The sequence below is a fragment of the Strigops habroptila genome, chromosome 18 (genome assembly GCF_004027225.2).
Source record: "Strigops habroptila isolate Jane chromosome 18, bStrHab1.2.pri, whole genome shotgun sequence".
NCBI lineage: Eukaryota > Metazoa > Chordata > Aves > Psittaciformes > Psittacidae > Strigops > Strigops habroptila.
The window spans coordinates 815,543-835,424 of NC_044294.2; the positions used below are offsets into that span (position 1 = coordinate 815,543).

At 47.6% G+C, this 19,882-nt stretch overlaps 1 protein-coding gene across 3 annotated transcripts; it reads right to left on the reverse strand.

The window, feature by feature from the left end:
• Positions 1-2,050: 2,050 nt before the first annotated feature.
• ELK4 (ETS transcription factor ELK4) lies at positions 2,051-19,679 on the reverse strand. Of its 3 annotated transcripts, none has more exons than XM_030473331.1 (5): positions 19,459-19,679; positions 11,743-11,958; positions 9,368-10,291; positions 8,159-8,275; positions 2,051-7,096 (listed from the first exon to the last, which is right to left on the reverse strand). In XM_030473331.1, exons 2-5 carry the CDS (start codon positions 11,947-11,949, stop codon positions 6,998-7,000), a joined length of 1,347 nt encoding a protein of 448 aa, XP_030329191.1. In that variant the 5' UTR covers positions 11,950-11,958; positions 19,459-19,679; the 3' UTR covers positions 2,051-6,997. The 3 variants fall into 3 exon arrangements, with proteins under 3 accessions (XP_030329191.1, XP_030329192.1, XP_030329193.1); XM_030473332.1 differs by having other exon boundaries at positions 11,743-12,012; positions 19,459-19,550; XM_030473333.1 differs by lacking the exon at positions 19,459-19,679 and adding an exon at positions 12,351-12,355.
• Positions 19,680-19,882: the final 203 nt, after the last annotated feature.

Consider the following 19,882-nt stretch of genomic DNA (forward strand, 5'->3'; position numbering starts at 1 on the left):
GTCGGAGCCGCTGTGGGATAAAACCTCTGCAGACATCACTGCAAAGAACCCAGCGTCACCTGAACATTCAATTGAGCAGTAAAACACTAAAGGCATCAGGAAGTCACTTTCCAAAACAGACGTGCACTTCAAAACCAACCAGAACAACTGCCCCACGTTACCACAGCCTATTCGGTTGCTTAAGTTCTCTCAAATGGAACTTCAAGCTTCCCTCCCCTGACTTTACCCAAGCCCCAGCCCTGACTGGCAGCCGGGGTAAGTGAGACGAGTTGCAGCGAAGCCAATGGCTCTATTCTGATTTACAAGCTTCTGGCATGGCATTCACATCTGCCATCAGCTGGCTCAAAGAGTCACAGAATTCCCAAGACAAAGTCTCGCGCTGGTTCACGATCCCTATTCAGAGTCGTTTCAGTCCCAGATTATTTCCAGCTGCCATAATATACGTTAGAGGAGACAACCACTATCCTTACGTACATGTTGCTAGAATTTTCCCTTTTAGTCATCTCTATTATAAAGAATATACTTCTCAGCTATAAAAACGGGGGGGGGATAAGCATTAAATGTGCTACTGTACTTATCACAAAACACTGTGACGTACATAAGGCCATCTGGTAACACTGCAACAGAATACAAACAAGGTTTTAAAAGGGAGGTTTAGAATACAACTCTCTTTTTTTAAACTACAATGAATAATCTCAACCCTGTTCACAGAGAATTAATGTTAAAACTAGCACATCATATATAGAAACCTGTGTGCAACTGAACAACAGCAGAACAAAAAGTCAACACAATTCTAGAAAGCCGTTTCAAAGCCTGAAGATTTAAGACATGCCAGCCCCCAATAAAACACAACACATCTCAAGGAGCCTAGAGCAAGCCCAGGTATTGTAACCCCCCCCCCAGCACACAGCACACACACAGAACCATGCAGAGGCCATCCTCCAAGCCTTCCTGTGCTCAAAAAATAAGAGAAAAAGGAAATAAAATAACCCTAAAGGAATAAAAAACAGCTTCCAGTTATTAGTACAGCACTGCTGCATGTACTGCCCGAGGCCTGAACCGGCTCCGGCCACGGCGCTTCCCCTCTCCTGCCTGCGCTGCTCACAGTTCATCCCACGTCTCCGCTCAAAGAGCCCTGTTTTCCAAAGGTTCAGCATTATTCTGTCAACCCCCTGCCCAAACCCTGCCTTTGAGATGAAAACCTTCTGCAATGCATGGTCTCAACAGAGAAGCAAGTGTTTGAAGTAAAAGAGAAGTCCCAACTTTTGTTCCATGAACATAAAACTATTCAAAGACACAGTTGAGACACGTATGTTTCTCTCAGAAGATGTGGCATACACCAGTGTCAAAGGTGCATTTAAAAATAACCTTTGGCAACTAATTCATCCACACTGTGCTAAAATTGAGGACTAGAAACTGAAAAGCCTCCCAAAACCTCCCCAATGTGTGAAAAGTGGCACTGCAGAATGCAGTATTTGCTCTGATCTCTGTGGTAGCATTATTTAACGTTATTTCCACACATGCAAAGCCAGACTAGGTAAAGAACACGCATCCTTGCAGGCAGTGAGCACATGTGGCCACACGTATGTTCGCATGACAAGAGCTATTCCAGTCTCAGCTGAATGATGCATCAATTTGCAGCTCTCAAAGCCTGGTTTTTAGCACACATCTGGCAGAGCTCCCCAGTCAAAGTCTTCTATTACATTCTTTGGGAAGGGGTGAACAAAACTAAACTCTAGTCAGTTGGACTTTATTGTGTGGAATAATGTAGATGAAGTGGACACGTTGCTATCCCAAAAGGTAAGAATACATCAGCACACACATTCAAGAGACATCATCGGGTCCTGCCCAGCTTCCTTGCCTTGTTTTGCAAAGCATGGTTATGGTCAGCAAAGCTGCATCCTCCAAAAAGCATCAATGTTCTGCAGTGAGCACGCTCCCCCTTAATTGTGTTTGCTCTTTGCACAAAGGCAAGAGTAATATTCCTCAGTTCAAGATCCCCCAGACACCCAAACCCAAAACTTAACCCTTCTGCTTTAGATGGCACCAGGACAGCCAGGACATTTGGACAGAGGGTCTGTTGATGCTAAACACAGGCTGCAGAAACAGGGCAGCGCTGTCGTGGCTCCTCTGTTACAACCTTGTGCCTATCACAGGCTATGGAGAAAAGAGTTGGTTTTCCTGTCAAAAATCCTCTGTCAGGAATCAGCTTTTCCCAACGGCCCCTGCACAGTCAGTACTAGCCAGTGGAATGGAGTGTCCACAGATGTTGAGCCAGGAGTAACAGCCCTGAAGGACTGTGTAAAACTGTGTCACTGCCTTTTTATCTATCTTTTAATCTCCATCTGATGGCCGCTGATTTCAGCCCATCAGCTGCAGCATGGCACACATTAACCACCACTCAGCTCGGCAGCAATAGCCAAAGGCTTCTGCATTAAGCAGCTCTGCTTAACTCAGCCTGAACAGCAGCCATTGCCCATTACTGTTGAATTAAATTCAAATCAAACCATAAAAAGTCCTGTTTAGGCAAGAGATACCAGACCCCGTTAAATCATCCCAAAGAGCTTCATGATTGCAATTGTAATGGATTTTCGACTTATCTGCTGAGTGTAAGAGCCCGTGGGGCTTGGGCTGTTGGTTTGTAACACCATGCTCCATGATTCTTAAGACAAACTGAATCTCTCCACACCCAGGACCTCAGCACCCAGAAGGTACGTGTAGTTCTTACACAGGAGAACTAAGGAATGAAACAGAACAACATTGTTATGGAGACCCAAAGCTCAAAACATCAAGTTTTAAAATACCTGTCACCTTTGACAATGTTCCTTAACTACTGACGTAGTTTATTTTCATAGCTGACAATACCAAGATAGCCTCTTGATACAACACTGAGATGTGTCTTGTAAACAAATATGCATTAAAAATGGAAGAGGTTAAATAGTATAGTAAAACAAGAGTACATACAAAAATGCTATAAAACAGTAGCAAAAGGTAACTAAAAGATACATGAAGAAACCATGGGGTAGCCAACAGATGGTCAGAACTGGGGGTTCCGACCTCAGCACTAGAAGTGGATCAGAACTGGGCCTGTGCTCACCTGAGACACTGCATCAAGGCTCCAGGCTGGCTCTTTCACTGCTCTCAACCTGCAGAAGTTCTCACGTGAAAGCTGAAGCCGTGAGGGAATCTGACATCAGTGCAGCTCGCTGCATTTCTAAAAGCTGTGTAAAGGAAGATGTGTGCAGAAGCAGCCTTCACTGTGCTTCAAATGAACACCATGAAAACCCAGAAGAATCTATTAGCCAGATATCTGAGGTTGGAAAACACAGGAAAGGGAGAAATTATCCCAAACAAACCACTGAACAGCCAAAGCCTTTCATATTACAATGCACACTCCATTACACCAAATGGATACTGAAGCCTTAGGATGCTCTAAGTTAAAACAATGAATTCTCAAATTCAAGGAATTTTATCACTTCCTGACCTCCTGCAAAATGCAACTTGATTGTGCCAAAGCCAGTGCATGGGAACCACATTCAGCATCTCTGCTGAAGACTGATCACTGAAACAAGGAGCTAGACTTAAGCTGCTGTTAAGAAAACAAACCCAGAACTTGCCTCCATCACCCTCATCACTGGGATCACGTCCTCTGAGAAGAGGTGAGACAGAACAAATAGGGTTCTACAACCACCGGGTATTATTAACACGTTTCTGCTTCCCATGGATGGTTTCTGCCTGCAGCACGTGTTGCTGGTGGCATCCTGACAGCTCAGGATCTCAAACAAAGCATGACACGGCACGCACAGCAACAGCAGTGCAAGCTTTCTAACCCTGCAGTACTATTATGCAGCAGCAGTGACACGTAAAAGAGATTTCCAGAAGCAAGGCAGATGTTCAGCTTCCATGCTCATCCAGTCTAATTCTACCACCGCTGATAAATTAACCAAGCAAGTATTACCAAGCACTCAGCAACGCCATGGCTACTTCAGCAACATGAGCTGTAAGATGTTTCTGTAATGCTGCATTATGATGTTTTTAAACCAACACAGTGCTAGACCCATATTACACGCTGCTACCATGATAATCAAGAGAGCCAATATTAACCCCAGCCTTCCCTACATGAAAAACAAGTTGCAACGAGCTGCAAACTGCTCCTGAAGCGAGCTAGTGGAGTACCAGCAATGCACAGAACCAAGCTCCAAGAAGTCACAGGAATGTGATCCCAAAAAGCTGACAATTATACAATTGTTAGTAAATGTGTGCTTAATGAGGCAGCATATATACAAGATAATATTATCTTAAGTGACCTGAAAGTTGTAATGGAGAAGAGGCGGCAAGCTGCTCCTCTCCCACCTCCCCATCCCTCTCTATGTGCTTTCCCAACTGCCTCCTGAGATTATAATCCCGTATTTTCCTAGGCAGGTGCTTAAGAAGCAAAAGCAATCCTCTTCTCAGTGCTATTTGTGAGGAAGCTGGGTATTTCAGACTGAAAACAACACATACAGGCTGCATTTTCATAGTCATTTCCTCTAAGATGGCATTCCCAGAGGTGAATGTGTATCTCCAACCAGCTACACAGAGGGATCTTAGGAAGCTACGAGGAGAAGAGCATGAAACCAGGCCAAGCACAACGAACAAGCTACGTTAGCACTTGGATCTCCTGCATACCTATGCTGAAAGTGATAAAGTTTACACACAATTAAGTGCATGTGTGCACATACACAACAAATAAACTTGGCTTTTCTCCATAGGGGACAAGGAAAGGGAAGCAATTAAATTGCAAGTCTTTAGTGCTCATTAATTCTGTTTTAAACTCTAATCCTAGTCTGCAATGTTGCTCACGCTTGGTGGGCAATAAAATTGGCCAGCCTAAAACAACCATTAAAAGTGCTGCTATTTATACATAGCTATATATATATTTTCTAGAGCAGACTCACAAGCCATCATGCAAACCAGAGAATTCCAGGTGCCTGCTCTTAGTTAAGATCTGCAGCTTGCTTTCTGCATTCAAAATAAAAAAGGTCAATATTGCACATTGTCATCTGAAGAGCTGCTGGCACAGGAACTTCATCCTGCATCTGCTGATGTCTAAATGCGAAGCAGTATTATGCCTCTGACGTAACTGAACAGGAAGACAGTTCACCACATGAGCTCACTCCCTGCTACCTCCACCTCCTTCCTCCCACCTCCCACAGGCAGGGGACTTTCAGGATGAACAATGCCCAAAAAGCAACTCCCTCACCCCCCCTGCCCCGGGTGTTATGTCAGGAACACACCAAGTGGTTTCCAGGTTTCAATGCTAGAATATAGAAAGATAACGTCACTGCAGTAAAGTCTTGGGTATTGTCATATGCTTTAAAGTGAATTCAGAGCCTGCAAAAGTGGCAAAAGGAAAACTGGAAAGCTCGAGTTCACCACTTCTGCAGAAGATGGGTGCAATATATACAGCGTACGCTGTCAGCTCCTCTTGTGTAAAGGTACAATCTTCCTCTGCTCATCAGAACTTTGAAGACAGCCAAAGGAAAGAGATGGTCAGCATCCGTTTTCTAGCAGGTACTTCACAGAGAAGATCATCTTAAGTCACCAACTCAGTGTACACAAACAGAGGTTGCTGCCTGACATCAGATGCCCAGAGTAGAAGGGCACATCACCCCACACCAACAGACCACAACATCCAGCCTCTGCGGGGCTGTGAGAGGAGAGCCTCTCTTCTCTGATTCCTCTTAAATATTCTCTTAAAAGGCCTCCTGAGGTGTAGAAATCTAACTACAAATTCCATTTCACCCGTGTTTCAAATGGCTCTGGACACTAATCTTGGATTAATCCATACACACGTGGCCATCAAGAAAAGAAGCCCAAGCAGAAATTTACGCTGAGGTTGATAGGCCGTGGTACCCCTCTCAGCTAGCTGCACACACTGAGCTGAACTCATTTTGGATCTGAGTGCTTCCTCGAGTGAAAAAAGCAACAGATCTAATGCAAAACTTGAAATAAGAGCCGGTAGAAGAGGAGCTTCTCCACTTCAACTGTGGGGAAAGAGCAGTAACGTTAATGCTCAGACGTTAGTGTTCTCACCCACTGCTGGTCTGCTGAAACTCAAGCATCAGGCAGCAACCTCACCAAATCCAGATACACCCTCAAGACTGCGTGTAAAATCCACCAGCCTGGTGGTCTTCTAGCAGTGAGATTACAGGCTTTGTAACAGGTCTCTGGCACAAGAAATGTTTGGACTTCAGCATTCAAACCTTCTGAGAACTGAAAGCATCTAATCCCACCGTTCGTTTGGCTCCGGATCTTGCCTCCTCACTGAAGGGAGGGCGGGAAGAAGCATCCAGAAGCTATCCAGCTCACTTCTCCGAGGAGCTGGCCTGTGGGTACTCAATGCCATTGGAAAATTGTCCGAATCTCAGTAACACTGAGAGATTTCAATATTCCTTGAAAATTTCTCCCTGCAAAAAGACAAGGTGTTTTTACAGCAGAAAAGACGCGGGCTGTTCTGTTGCTGCAGAAGTTATCGGGCCCCAAGGCAAAGCTGAGTGCACACACCCCTTTCCCAAGCATTTCCTGGAATGCCAGCTTCGATCATGATTAGATTTCTTCTTGCCAAGCACAGGAAGCAGAAGAACAGAGGGTTTTTCCAAAAGTCCCAGAGAAAAAGACTTCTCTGATACTGCTTAACTGCAGTCAGTGCAGACTCAGTTACTGCAACACCAACCAAAACTCCCTTTAACCATAGGGAAGTCTTCCAATGAGAGGAGGGAAGAGAAGAGACTGGAGCTTCAGCTCCTATTAAGGCGTTTGCATATACATTCCCAACCTGGGTCTTCAAAAAAAGGGAATTTTGCAAAAAAGGCATTTGATTTGGGAATGGCAAAAACTATGATAACTGTTGATAATCTCTGTGGAATTACAAATTGCTCATTTAAAAAACATGGTTTCATGTAAGTGTCCTATCTTTCCCTTGCTTGCCAATCTGTCCTTCCCGTGAGTTCATGTGCTATGTCTTCTGGAGATCAGGGGAAAACGGGCCAGGGGTAGAGGGTCCATCCAGTCCAGACAGAGTAAATGGGCCATGACTGTTCAGCACTGATGGAAACTAAGAGACAAAACAAGAATGATTAGGCAAGAGGCCATTTCCATTTACCATTCCTTTCCTATCTGTGCATGTGGAGACTCCCCCAGGGAAAAAAAGACACCTCAAAACACAACAAAGGAAAAAAAACCCCAAATTTTCAATGACTCTTCTTGGCTTCCCCCAACCAATTCACTGTGATGCCCCTGCATCACAGACTGCAGCAACCCAGTGAGGACAACCTCTGCGCTGTGCACTGATGACATCCTCATCTAATAAGTGCCTTTAATAAAGGCTTTTGGGAAACCATGGTCTAAATTGTTCCCCAGTTCATTCTCAGCTTTGTATAGAGGAAAGTGTCCAGTGCATTTCCCCTCTACTCACAGTACATGCAAAGCTACCTCCTTCACCTCCACTGATATCACAGATACAAGCCCAAAAGACAACTAGTTAAATTTTACCCTTCGCCTAAGCAGACGTGTGGTTATTCCACTCCCAAAGCAAAAGGTGAAAGAGGAACATAAATAAGTAAAAGGATATATCATTTTTTTTTAAGGGGGGACTTTTTTTATATATATATATCAGTTAAAAATATTTAGGAAAAACAGTGAAGCTGAGGATTTCCAAAGAGCAGAACAGAGATCAGAAAGAACTGTGCTACATACTGCCGCAGAGATCCCACACACAACCTTCCTTCTCACTAGTGCTGGGATTTAATGAATGTATTTCAACAGAAGGGACTGTTAACAACAATTAAAACAACCCAATACAGTAGAAAACCTCAATTTTCAGGAAAATCTCCACCAGGAAAGTTACAGGGAGGCAAGTTTGACAGGAAGGACAGACCTAAAACCAATCTAACTACAGCAGAGGCTGCTATTCATTTAGAACATTTGGGAAATACCAACAGTTACAATATGCTTAAATAAAACTGGCTAAAGACTGAAATGAAATGCTCTCAGAAGCTAACACAGGGGATAGAAACCAGACAGATCAGTCTTTGGTTTCTACAAGAGGTATTTGGGCTGAAGCCTGCAGGACTCTGAGGAAGGCATTGCCACGCACGGAGGGATTGGCTAAACTTACCTGAAAGAGCGTGTTAGCACCTTGCAACCTGGCAGGACTCAGAGGAGCAACGGGGCTCAGCGTGCTCCAGAAGTGAATGCTGGAGAGCAAGGGACTGGGGGTCAGCAAGATGGGAGTCTGCAAAACACAGGGAGAGAGCAGCTGTGTGAAGCTGCACTGCCAGCAACGCGGAGCACGTGTCAATCCAGAGCCAGCATCCCAGCTCCTGCAGCTGCACAGGGCTGGCTCCACAGCTCAGGAACTCCCATTCCCTCCTTCTCCTCCCTCCAAACCCCGCAACAGCCACCACCATCCGGCTCTCCCTCCCCTTGCTGAGCAATTGGCCCCCTTTTCCCAACAGCTGCCAAACCCTGCTGTAACCTACAGCAGATCAGCTCCTCCTGCAATTCAGCACCTGCAGGCGGCCATGGAAAACTCAGCCTGTGAATTTAAGGAGAGCAGACTGCGGGCACACGCATGGTCTGGGTGACACTGACAATGTCCATCCAGCTTCTGAATACTCTGGATGTTCCAGGTTCACCAGCCAAACGCTTTGAAGGATGCCAAAAGATCAACTCCCCTCCATTTTTTCCCTGCCTGCAGCCATTTCAGTTTGCAGTCAGCAGTTTCCCTACAGTTTCACTCGAATTCGAATGACAGGAAAGAGATTCAATCCATACAGACCCATTTAACAGCCTACTTGGATTTGGTTCTCCTCCAAATTTTCCATGAGGCATAAAAACTTTCCTTTCCCACACAAAGATAACAACTAAATTAAGCAGCTGCTGTAAAGTCACAATACTCTGGTCTTAAGTAAATGCCTCCTGAACCCAGTAAAAGCAAGCTGCTAAGCAGACACCTCCGTGCTTCTCTATTTTTAAAGCATTTTCAGAATCAGCCTGAAGGAAAATGGGAGGGTTGAGGGGTTTAGGAATAATTTGGGAGCACCCTGGCAAGATTTACAAAGGCTCCTGCTGGTGCTGGTTTGGGTTTTGCCTCCACACGCCAACACTGCACAGACGTGTAGAGCTGACACACCACTTGGGCACACTTTGGGGGAGAAGCTAATCCCAAGTATGAATAAAATGGGAGTGCCAGACTAAGTTTCCAAACTCCAAACACAACCTATGGACTATGTGTTTTTCCACTTGCTTCCCTTACCATTTCAGAATAGAACACCAACACTATTGTTACTTTACAAACCAAAAAGCAGGCAGGGAATTGGGTTACCTGAGAGAAAAGTGCTGGAGTAAGAGAAGCAGTTGGGAGAGAAGGACTCAGAATCCCCAGCGGACTTGGATCGCTGCCTGTAATGACAAGAGTAGGAGCCAACTCCAGCCCTTTGGGTTTTTTGGATCTGGAGAGGTGATTGGCAAATTCCTTCTCCAGCACAGATGAATCCTGCTCTTTGGGCTCTGGGGATTGATGCTGAAGGCTCTGAGCCTGCTCCAGCTGCTGAGAAGCCACGGATTCGATGTCCGTGTCAATGTCCAGGTCAGGATTAGAGCTCAGGGGTGGTGACGGGGGCGTGGAAGGAACCTGCAGACTGGGAGACACTGAGGATATGGGTGGCGTTGGGGTGAAGCTGGTGGTTAGGTTTGGCAAAGGGGCTGGAGCTTCCGGGACGGCTAACTTGGGTAGAACGAGGGTCTCCAAGGTCTGGAGAGTGTCTTCTGATCCCATGGGAAGGGAGGATGCAGTTGAAGTGCCAGAAGCAGTGGAAGTGACAGAGACCGTGGAAGTGGTGGAGACCAGGGGGACAGAGGAAGGCTTTTTGGAGGGCATGGTCACAAACTTGATGACGGAGGGTGTTGGGTCCTGAGCTGGTTTCTTCTCTGCCAGTTTCTCAGCTGGATTCTCAATCTTGATGGACCTGAAGAGTTTGACGCTGGAAGAGTTGAGGGAGTTCAGAGTGAAAGAGGAGTACAAGCCTGAGTGGATATAGTCATTGCGGCTGGAGGATTTAGCACAGGACTGAGCCTTCTCCTTCCCACAGTTTTCCACATCCTTTGGAGCACTGCTAACTTCTGCAAAACCAGTCATTTCGGGGTCTCCTTCTATCCGGCCCACGACAAGTGGATCCATATTTAAAATCTCTGGATAAGAAACAAACTTGTACACAAACTTCTTCCCATTCACTTTCTTAATGATATTCTGTGGGTAAGAAGATATAAATATGCATTTAGACCTTCTTCAGATTAATTTTCTTCCTACAAACACTGCCTAAAATAGACAGAGGAATTCAGGAGTCTGTAATCTTTCATCAAAAATTGTCCCTCCTTTCTTTATTTAAAACCACCCTGCATTCTTGCAAGTCAGTTTTGCTCCTCAAGCAGCATCTCCAGAGCTTGCAGAATAAAGACTCTAACAGGTGAGCTTAAGCTGACATTAAACATACTAACAGCAGCCTTAAACCTTTTCATACGTTAAAGAAACAAAGAGCCATTCCCCCCACCCAAGATCACTGCCCTGTGCCCAGTGAGCGTAATCTGACAGGAGAACCTGCAGAATTAAAGCTTAGAGCTTTGCAGAATGGAGAGCTAATACTCCACATCAACCCACCTTTATTCTTAATAAGATGATAATAAAGGAAAGTAGGTAGCTGAACTAGTCAGCAGAATGCAGGCAAACCAGCTATTTCAATACCACAAAAGAGCAGATGCCAAACTTGTTTTGCTCCCAAGTGAAACGCCACACACAATTTGGGCCTAAGAAGGTTCTTAATGCCTCGTACAAGTATCATCAGTGAGACCTCTCAGTACACAGTGAGATTTGTGCTGCCCAGCAGTGAGCTCCACACAACACACCACCAACGGGGCAGGCTCCTCAGAAGCTATTTTGTACCTCCTGTACCCACACAGTAACAGCTGTGGGATAAATGCTCACTGAAACTGAGGTACAGCTCCCACGCTGTGGTTCTAGTTCAGCTTTCTGACACCACCTGAGCACTAAATGAAAGGCTCTCCAAGTTATTAGAAGACATCAGCTAAGTAAGAGAAGCATCTCACTGCGCTGGACCCAACCTGCTGACCACATCAGAGGTGCAATTCTGAATACATGAAGCAAAATACTTGGGCTGCTTCATTGAAGATCCTTGGTTTGATAATCCCTTTGCAGAGACAGTTGCAGACACATCTCAAGGTGGTTCAATGTTCACCATCTTATAGAATCACAGAATGGTTTAGGTTGGAAGGGACCTTAAAGCTCCTCTAGTTCCAACCCCCTGCCATGGGCAGCGACACCTTCCACTAAATCTCATTCTGCTGCTTGAAGTGGAGTGTTGAGGATTTTAACCCTTGCAAGGGCACGTATTTTTGGAAAGGGGATTAGTATTCAAGGACAGATTTGTATTAGCAATGACATAAATCAAAGAAGGTAACAATCTGCACAAAGCTACCTGGAACCTTAGAATGACCACTGGGGAGGAAATGCAGCAAAGTGATAACCAAAGGGCAAAAACCCCTCTAAAACTAAACTAACACACCTTAGTTAAGTCCAGAAGTAACACCTATCCCCTTGAAGGGAATGAAAAAGGAAACAAAGCCCATTAGGCAGAAGCTGGTAAGATGGATAAGGATTTGAGGTGGCTGTAAGGACTTTGTTACCTTCACATAATAGTATCTGAGAGCACGGCTGAGTTTATCATAGTTCATACTGGGCTTGTTCTTGCGGATTCCCCAGAGTCTGGCCACCTCCTCTGCCTGCAGCAGTTTGAACTCCCCGTCGTTGGAGGTCCAACAGATGATATTCTTGTTCTGAGGCTCTTGGAGGAGCTGGAGGAGGAACTGCCACAGGGTGATAGCACTGTCCATAGCAGTAAGCTGAAAGGCAGATAAAAGGCAGCAGTTTAGGAACAGTGCATTTTCTCAGTCTCCCTAGAAGGGGGTAAGGGAGCAGAGATGTTATTTCCAAAGCCAGCAAGAGTAAAAATTATTAGTCACCAGTCGTGAAAGATGTTCCCTGCAGAACAGGGGCTGAGAGCCAACTGCTGTCGTCTCCTCCCACATGTCAGTACTTTTCACATGGGTTATATTTAGCCTCATTTAACTAAATCAGGTCACTTTGGGTAAGTTGCAATGAGTCACTAGCCAAAAAATAACTTTCAAAGTTGTTCCATGTTCACCCACTCTGACTTGTCCTGAGACCAGCTCAGGTGCACCCAGGTAAGAAGCAAACCACCCCCTCGACACCTCCTTCCCCTTCCTGCACCCACCTCGGTACCACTAACAGGAATCACTTCATCTACATGAAGCGCAGAACTCAGTTCTCCTTCAGTTCACATTCCTCCTGCCTCTTGGTGAGCAGCCCTTTCCATCAACCCCCAATCTCCCTTTCAAATTCCCCTTTTTTCCAGCTATCATCCCTGTCTTTTCTAAGAGAGCAAACATGAAAGTAAAGAAAATGAACACAAATGCTGCCTTTGCTTTTCTCTTGATTCCTGCCATGTCTTCCATACATCAGTCATTTGGGCTGGGACATTCCAGGACTAGGCCCTTGATTCGTGCCCTTCCAGCACAGTTTTCCTGCGCTGAAGCTGGCAATGTCCTCATGAAGGACAGACAAGGCAGCAGAGATGACATTTTTCCTTGACCATATCTGACCACATGAATCTGTATTTCCACAGCTATTTCTAAGCAGAACACTAATAATCCTGTCTGCACAAGGGAAGTATAAGACACACTATGAATTAAACCTGATTAAATTATATTAATGAAGTATCCCATACGGATTCTCTTATTCCACAACAGAATGGCTTCTATTAATGCAGCTTAAAGGTCTTCCAATGAACTACAAACAAAGCAAATCACTCTGGAATAACAACCATCACAATGAATTACACTAAAACTGTTTTGCTATGTATAACTGCTGGGGTTTTTTGGCCCACACACAAAGTCAAACTCAACAAAGGCAAACCTATAGAGCACTGGGGTGATCTGCAGCCCGAGCCACCAAATGCTATCCACAAGCAGAAGCTCCACAGACATCAAGTCCGACTTCAGCGAGCAGGACCCACACCCGTATCGCCTGAGGTCCATGTATACGCACGGGTAAGCAAGATCCGGCCGGGGCTGCCAGTTCATCTTCGTTACCAAAGCCTTTTATTCCAATCTCATTACTGCCCAGCACTTATCCAGCCCTATATAAGGAAGAGAACGGTCTACATGTCAGAGCTTCAGAATTCAGTCAGCCCTGTAAAAGGATTACAGCTGACAGTTTACACAGGACTACACATTCTCATTTAAATAAGGTGCCCCGGGGCAGGTACTTTTTTGGGGCCCAGCCCAGTGCATTTAACCTATTTTTAAGCCTCCCTGCCTAATGGCACGCTTACCTGACTACACAGGGCTGCTCCATTGATCAAGCCAGTTAAATTGCTGCAATTACAAGGAACAATCTCCAAACGCAGGACACCCACACCACCCTGTTATGCTGGCCTAAGGTGCTTTCCTCGTTAATTGCTATCTGCATACAACTCCATGCTTGCCCAAATTAATTGCTCAGTACTCTAAGAAAGCATCAGCCGCTCAACGTGGTGCTTCGAGACTCTTCCCCCCGTGGCACCTGAACCATACGGGAACTCCAGGCAACCACATGAAAACTCTTCCAGGACTTCTCCTCCAACTTGGATGTGGATTTGCCAATAACATCTTGTCTCTGCCTGCTGGCAGCGCAGAGGCCGCGCACACTGCGGAGCATCATTATCCTGTCAGGATGATGCACATGCACGGGGTGTTGTGTAGACGTAGGGACTCGCTTCTACCATCCTGCCGAGCTGTCAATACCACTGATAGGTGTTAACAGAGAAAGAGCAGGAAAATGAAGTGGAGTGATTATTCCCACACTCCATTTAGCTCCAGCACTCTCCAAGCCCAGCAGCAGCACTGCACCAAGCAGCACTGCCTGATGCAACGGGAGGCAATCACGGCGCAATTGGATTAGCAGCAGAATTTGAGTGGCAAAAGCTTTTTTCTCCCTCCTCCTCCCTAAAAATCCATGCAAATTTCATCCCAGGAGTTCACCCCTATTATTTCATCAGCCTGCTTCCCTTTAGGAAGAAGTACCTTGCCACTAACTCACTGCTCACCAGCCTCTACTGCGGGCAAGGATTATTGCCCAGGTCCCCACGGAGTGACCAAAGTGATGGAAAAACCCCACCTTTCCCAGTGAAGAGCCTTGTTGTTCTCAGGAGCATTTACCAAAACAAGCGTTCATGCTGCCTAAATCCCCACTACTGCAGTTTTCCAGCTGGGAGGATCCTTCTCCCAGGGGCATTTACAGATTGTACTGGAGTGTTGGATCAATCAAGTTACTACTGATGTGTCTGACATTTACAGGCTTGAGGGTTGTCATGATTCTGCTCATCATTTGGAGGATACAGTACACATCCTCAGCACCCTCTCCTTATAAAAGTCTTTTGTTAAGACAAGCTAACAGGGTGGGAAAGGCAGAAAGCACTTTGGAATTGCTAACGGATAGGTTACATTGCACATGAGAGAATGAATGTCCCTCTATTAAATACTTATGAACAACGGAGAGATACCTCAGTGGGAGTACAGAGTTTTTCTGAAGATTATATACAAAGGGAAGGCCAGAAAATAACCTTTCAAGTTGGTGAAAGCAACAGATTCACATGTGAAACTTGCCCCTTCAGAGCCCAGGAGTAAACTGTAACTGGGGAAGTAGAATATGGGAACATGGGAGACAACGTGTTATGAATCAAGACACTCCATTTAACTTTAATAAAAAAGCTGCTTTGATTTTGCCAAAGAACACATGAAAGAACTGTTGCTTCTTGAGGAAGAAGCAGAAGAAAAGCAAACATCACACAAGATGTAAAATTAAAACCAGTAGAGGCGAGATGAGCACTTCTCTTTGTTTAAGGACATGGTAAAGAGGTTCTTCCTTCTTCAGCACCTGGGGCAGGAGGCAGCTGATGCCTTTCATGAGCCCTTACCTTGCAACCAGAGGACTGAGCAGCAGTGGCAGCTCCTTGTGCTACCCATGTTTTGCAGAACACCCTCAGCTGCCCTGGCATGGTGGGACCTGCTGTTACAGAGGCTGTTACAGCCATTTCCAGGGCCATGTACTTCAAAGCATCAGAAGAAAGAATTCAGAAGATTCTCTTGTCCTTTTCATTCAGACACACCTCTGCAGAGTGTGGGGTTTGGCGTGTTACAGACCCATCAGCTGGAGACACTCAAGAGATCAGGGTGAGGACAGGAACCTGCTGTGCCACTCGAACAACAGAGATGTTACTTCTCTCACCATTAATAAAAAGCATTTCAACTCCTTTCAAAACTACATCTCCTTTTATGAGAAGGCATCAATCTCCCAGCACAGCCCCCCGCCATCAGCACAAAAAGCCCAGTAGTTTAATTGCTTTTCCTTCAAGCTGAACACACCAAGCACACCACTTGTAACAGTCTTCTTTTGTTGGAGGTTATTTTCCTTCTATGAGTCCACAGAGAAAGGTCTCATTTGAAAAGACAATGAGGGAATTAGGCAGAGAGGCAACACTACTCCTGGTCACAACGGCCTTTCCAGTCCTGCACCAGCTGAGTACAAGGAAAAAATAGTTGCTAGAGGCAGAGGGCAGTTATACTTTGTAATGAGTATGCTAAAATAGAGCACTATTATTGTCTTGAGATCTTCTCTGACGCCTACAGATGACCCTTGAAGTATACTGAGTAGCTGACAGAATTTGGCTGCAGCATTCTAAATACAAGCGCTGCAAACTTGAGCTTCCTCACGTTGCTGCAGCTTCAGTTGAGGCGGCTGGAGCTGGGTTTGAGGCCTGGACCTCACCAAGCCATAAGCTTACAGAAAGAACCCGAGATACAGATCTTTTCCGGTGGCTTCTCATCCTTACCTGTGCCACAACGTGCTCCACGCAATCCCTGTGATTACAGAGCCTCCAGGCTTTGCATCTTGTGTGGAAGGAGTGTGCAATCCCGGGGTGGCACAGCAGGCAGGAGGAACGCTTTAGGAAGTGGCATATGGTAATGTCTCCTGTGGCCAGCAGCTATACTTACTGCTGCAAAACAGAGACAAGCGCTCATCCCTTCGTGCTCTAAGGGGAGAGGGACACCTCGGCACGCAGAGCAGGCAGGGGACATGCCCTAACCCCCGTCTTCAAGGTCTTCTGGCAGCTTCCCTGTGCTTGGCCTCAACACCAAGAACAGCTCGAGTAATCTTCCACCTCGCTCTGTTCCAGCAGCCTCTTACAAGCATCTGCAGCCTGATGACTTCTGCAGATGGACTGAATAAAGCAGTCAGGTCCACAGCTTCGTCAGAGCCCCCACAGGAACAAAGGATGGGACAAAGGGAAGAAGGGATGTCACACAGCAAGGGCAAAATCAGCACCACCACATATTTAAATGGCACGGTTACAGATGCTCAGATAAGCGACATCTCAAAAGCTGACTTTGGAAGCAGCAAAGAGCAGAGACAGATACACAGGGTGACACAGAAACCTCAGATCAGAAACAGTTAACAGGAAAAAGGAGCAAAAAAGGCAAGAAAAGAGGCAGCACCAGTAACATAGAGATAGTCTTGGGGACCTCACACTTAGTGCAATGCAGGAGGTGAGCAACACCACGCAGGAGCACTCCCCTCGTGTGCAGCAAAGCTGAACTGTGTAGACTTTGCTGCACAACACTATCCCCGTGGCTCTTTCCTGGTTTTGGATGGCCATGGTGTGTGAGCAGGAGGAATTTGTAGACAATAACTCCTGCCGCATTGTGCAATATTCCTGCAGACACAAGGCCTTGATGGTTGTTCCAGGAAAATAAACAACGGGGTAATTTTGGTTGAAGGAGATTTTTGGAGGTCACAGGCCCCACTCCGTGTTCCAAACAGGGTTAACTTCAAGGTTGGATCAGGTTTTTCGGTGTCTTTGCCCAGCAACTAACTAAAGGGCTCAAGGAGGTGTAACACGGCTGATAAAGTGTCTAAAAGGAACAGTTTCCAGCCAAACCCCAGCCTCTTCAGGGTGTGAGTAGCTACTGACATACTCTGATGTGGGGGGAAGCATGTAAGGGTACTCAGTCCTCTTCCAGAACACAGAGAGCATTGTAGAAGTAATTTTACTATCGCCATGACTTGTTTTCTCAGCTTACTTCCTCAAGACAGGTGAATCACCAGGTAGAAGCCTGTTGTATGTGTAAAGTTACCTTACTATTTACAAGGAATCAAAGTCGAGATGCAGACTTCAACATCTGCACCACCACCATTAAAAACCTCCAGAGCCAGGCAGCTTCCCAAGGCGCAACCAACTTCTACCTGCTCTAATACATACTGAAATCAGGCAAGAATAAGGAAAAGCCACCCTAAACTCCAAGAAATTCCTGTCTTCCCCTTGGCTCTGGCACTCACTGCGCCGCTGCTTCCAAATCAGTCAGGAAAATCAACTTGTTCTGAAGGAGAAGCTGTGGTTATCGAGGCAGGAAGCCCCGTGGAAGGAAATGCTGGAGGATGTCCTTGTGATAAGAGCCGCTCCAGAGGTTTCATTGCCTAATCCCGCTCCACGTTTGGCAGTTTTATTTACTTACAACAAACACTGCCAGAAATTTGGGGTTCTTGGCTCACAAACTGAGTTACTTCACGTGCAAGTCAGGGGTGAGCAAATACTTTGGGTTCCAGGAGCAAACTGTTTCAGCTTTTTAACTCCTCAGAAATAGGTGTTTCCTTTTCTTCAGAGGTATTTGCTTGCCTTCACCTTTCTGTATTAGCACACCAGCAACAGGAACAAGCCAGGAGGGAGCACAGTGTCCCCAGGATTTCCATTGTACTTATGGCTGAAGACTCAAGCTGGGAGAAGCAGATGAACCAAACAGCTTTAGCGCTTTTTGGGCCTCGATACAGAGACAACGGTGCCAGCTTTGGTGTCCAATATGGCTTTGCCCAGCACACCCTGACGCTTAGAAACCCTTTAACCTGTTTGAAGACAGCCAGTAACGGGACTTCACAGCACAGCCCATGTACATCCTGCCCTGCTGCAGCCGTTCTGCTCCTTCATCCCTGGCTAAGGACAGCGGACATCCCAGCGCAGCCACTTTTATGGACAGGAGACCTCATTTGCCTGCTTTTCTGTACTTTGGTGAAGCATCTCCCCTTTTCTACCTCTCCTTTTCTAGGATACAAGACTGAAGAAAGCACGGGAAGGTTTAGGACAGATAGAGGGAATGTTAAACTTCAGAACTGAAACACCTCGGATCAGTTCTGTGCTTGGTTTCCGACACTGACAGGATTGTTTCCGTGTAAGCCATAAATCCACTGATTTCTGCAGCAGCTCCTCACTAAGCAGATGACATTTGCTTCCTCCTCATCTGCCACCACAATGGGCTGAGGGGCGAGTTTACCAACAGGAGGTGAAATTAGCTCCAAACAGCACAAGGCTCTGCTGAAAGTCAAAGCATCCTCGGGTAAGGGGCCGGGTGTCCGCATCCCGCGCCGGAGCGAAGCCCAAACGAAAGGGTGAACGTTTGCCATCGTTCCTAACTTTATTATGGAAAGGAAGTCTCGTTGACGATGGAAAAGGTTTCCTTTAATAATGTTTATCATAAACTCAGCCCTGTTGCTATGGCGATGGAACAACTATTCCCTACAAACAGGCGCTAAGCCCCTAAAAATAAACAGGCCGGCGAAAAAGCAGGAACACGCAGCAGCTCCGGCTGCGCCTGCCGCAGGGATCGCGCCTCTTCCCGATAGGATGAGCATCAAGAGCCGCTCATGACGGGATTCTGCACCCACTCAACAGCGCGTTCGCCTCCAAACCCATCCTTGTGTTTTTCAGGAGCTGCTACTTAAAAACAGAGCCCAGCGAAGGCAGAACCGCGGGTTCCCCCCGCCCCAGGCAGCACAACAGTGGGAATCCCTGGAAGTTTGGGCAAATTAAGTGTTGTGGAAGCGCTCCCGAGGTACGTGTGTGTGTGCGCACGGGGAACGCGAGGGGAACGGCGGGGACCCGCACACTTTCTCCGGGGACCCGCGCGCTGCTGCGGGCAGCACCCGCGCCTCGCACACGCTGGAGCACACAAGTGGTAAAGAACAACGGGAGCGGAGCCGGGAGGAAAACAACCTCCGGCGTCCCCCGCCCCGGGTCCCGGCCGCTCCCGCTCGGTACCGAGTCCCGCAGCGCTGCACCGGACACGGGCGGACACGGCCCCCCCCCTCCGCCCCGAGGCGGAGACACCCCTGGCCCCTCCGCGCCGGCCCCCGGCCCCGGAACGGGCCCCCCCCGGCGCTGCCCCGCAGCCCCCGCGCCCCCGGCCCGGAAGCCGCCCCGCTGGGTGCCGCCGGGCCGGGCCGCCCCCACTCACCGAGGAGGAGCCCCGCCGGTCCCCGGTAGTCGCGGTGCCGTCGCGGCGCGCAGGTGCTGGAGCGGCTCCGCCGGCCGCCCGTCATGTCCGGGCACCCCCGCGGCGGGCCGGGCGCCGGGCCCCCATCCCGGGCGGGAGGAGCCGGGCGAGCAGCGAAGGGCAGCGGCGCCGCGTTACATGGCGGGACGCGCAGCGCCCGTCCCTCCGCCGCGTCCCTCCGCGGCCGCCGTACCCCACACTTCCGCCCACGGCCCCCCAGCGGCGCGCACGGCGGCCAATCCCCGCACGGGCTGACGGCGCCGGTGACCAATGGGGTTGCGCTGCCCCGCCCGCGGCTGGCAAGGCATGCTGGGGGTTGTAGGCCCCCGGGGCCTAGCGCCCGCCCGCAGCCATGTGCCCTCGGCCCGGCGCGGGCGGCCCCGGC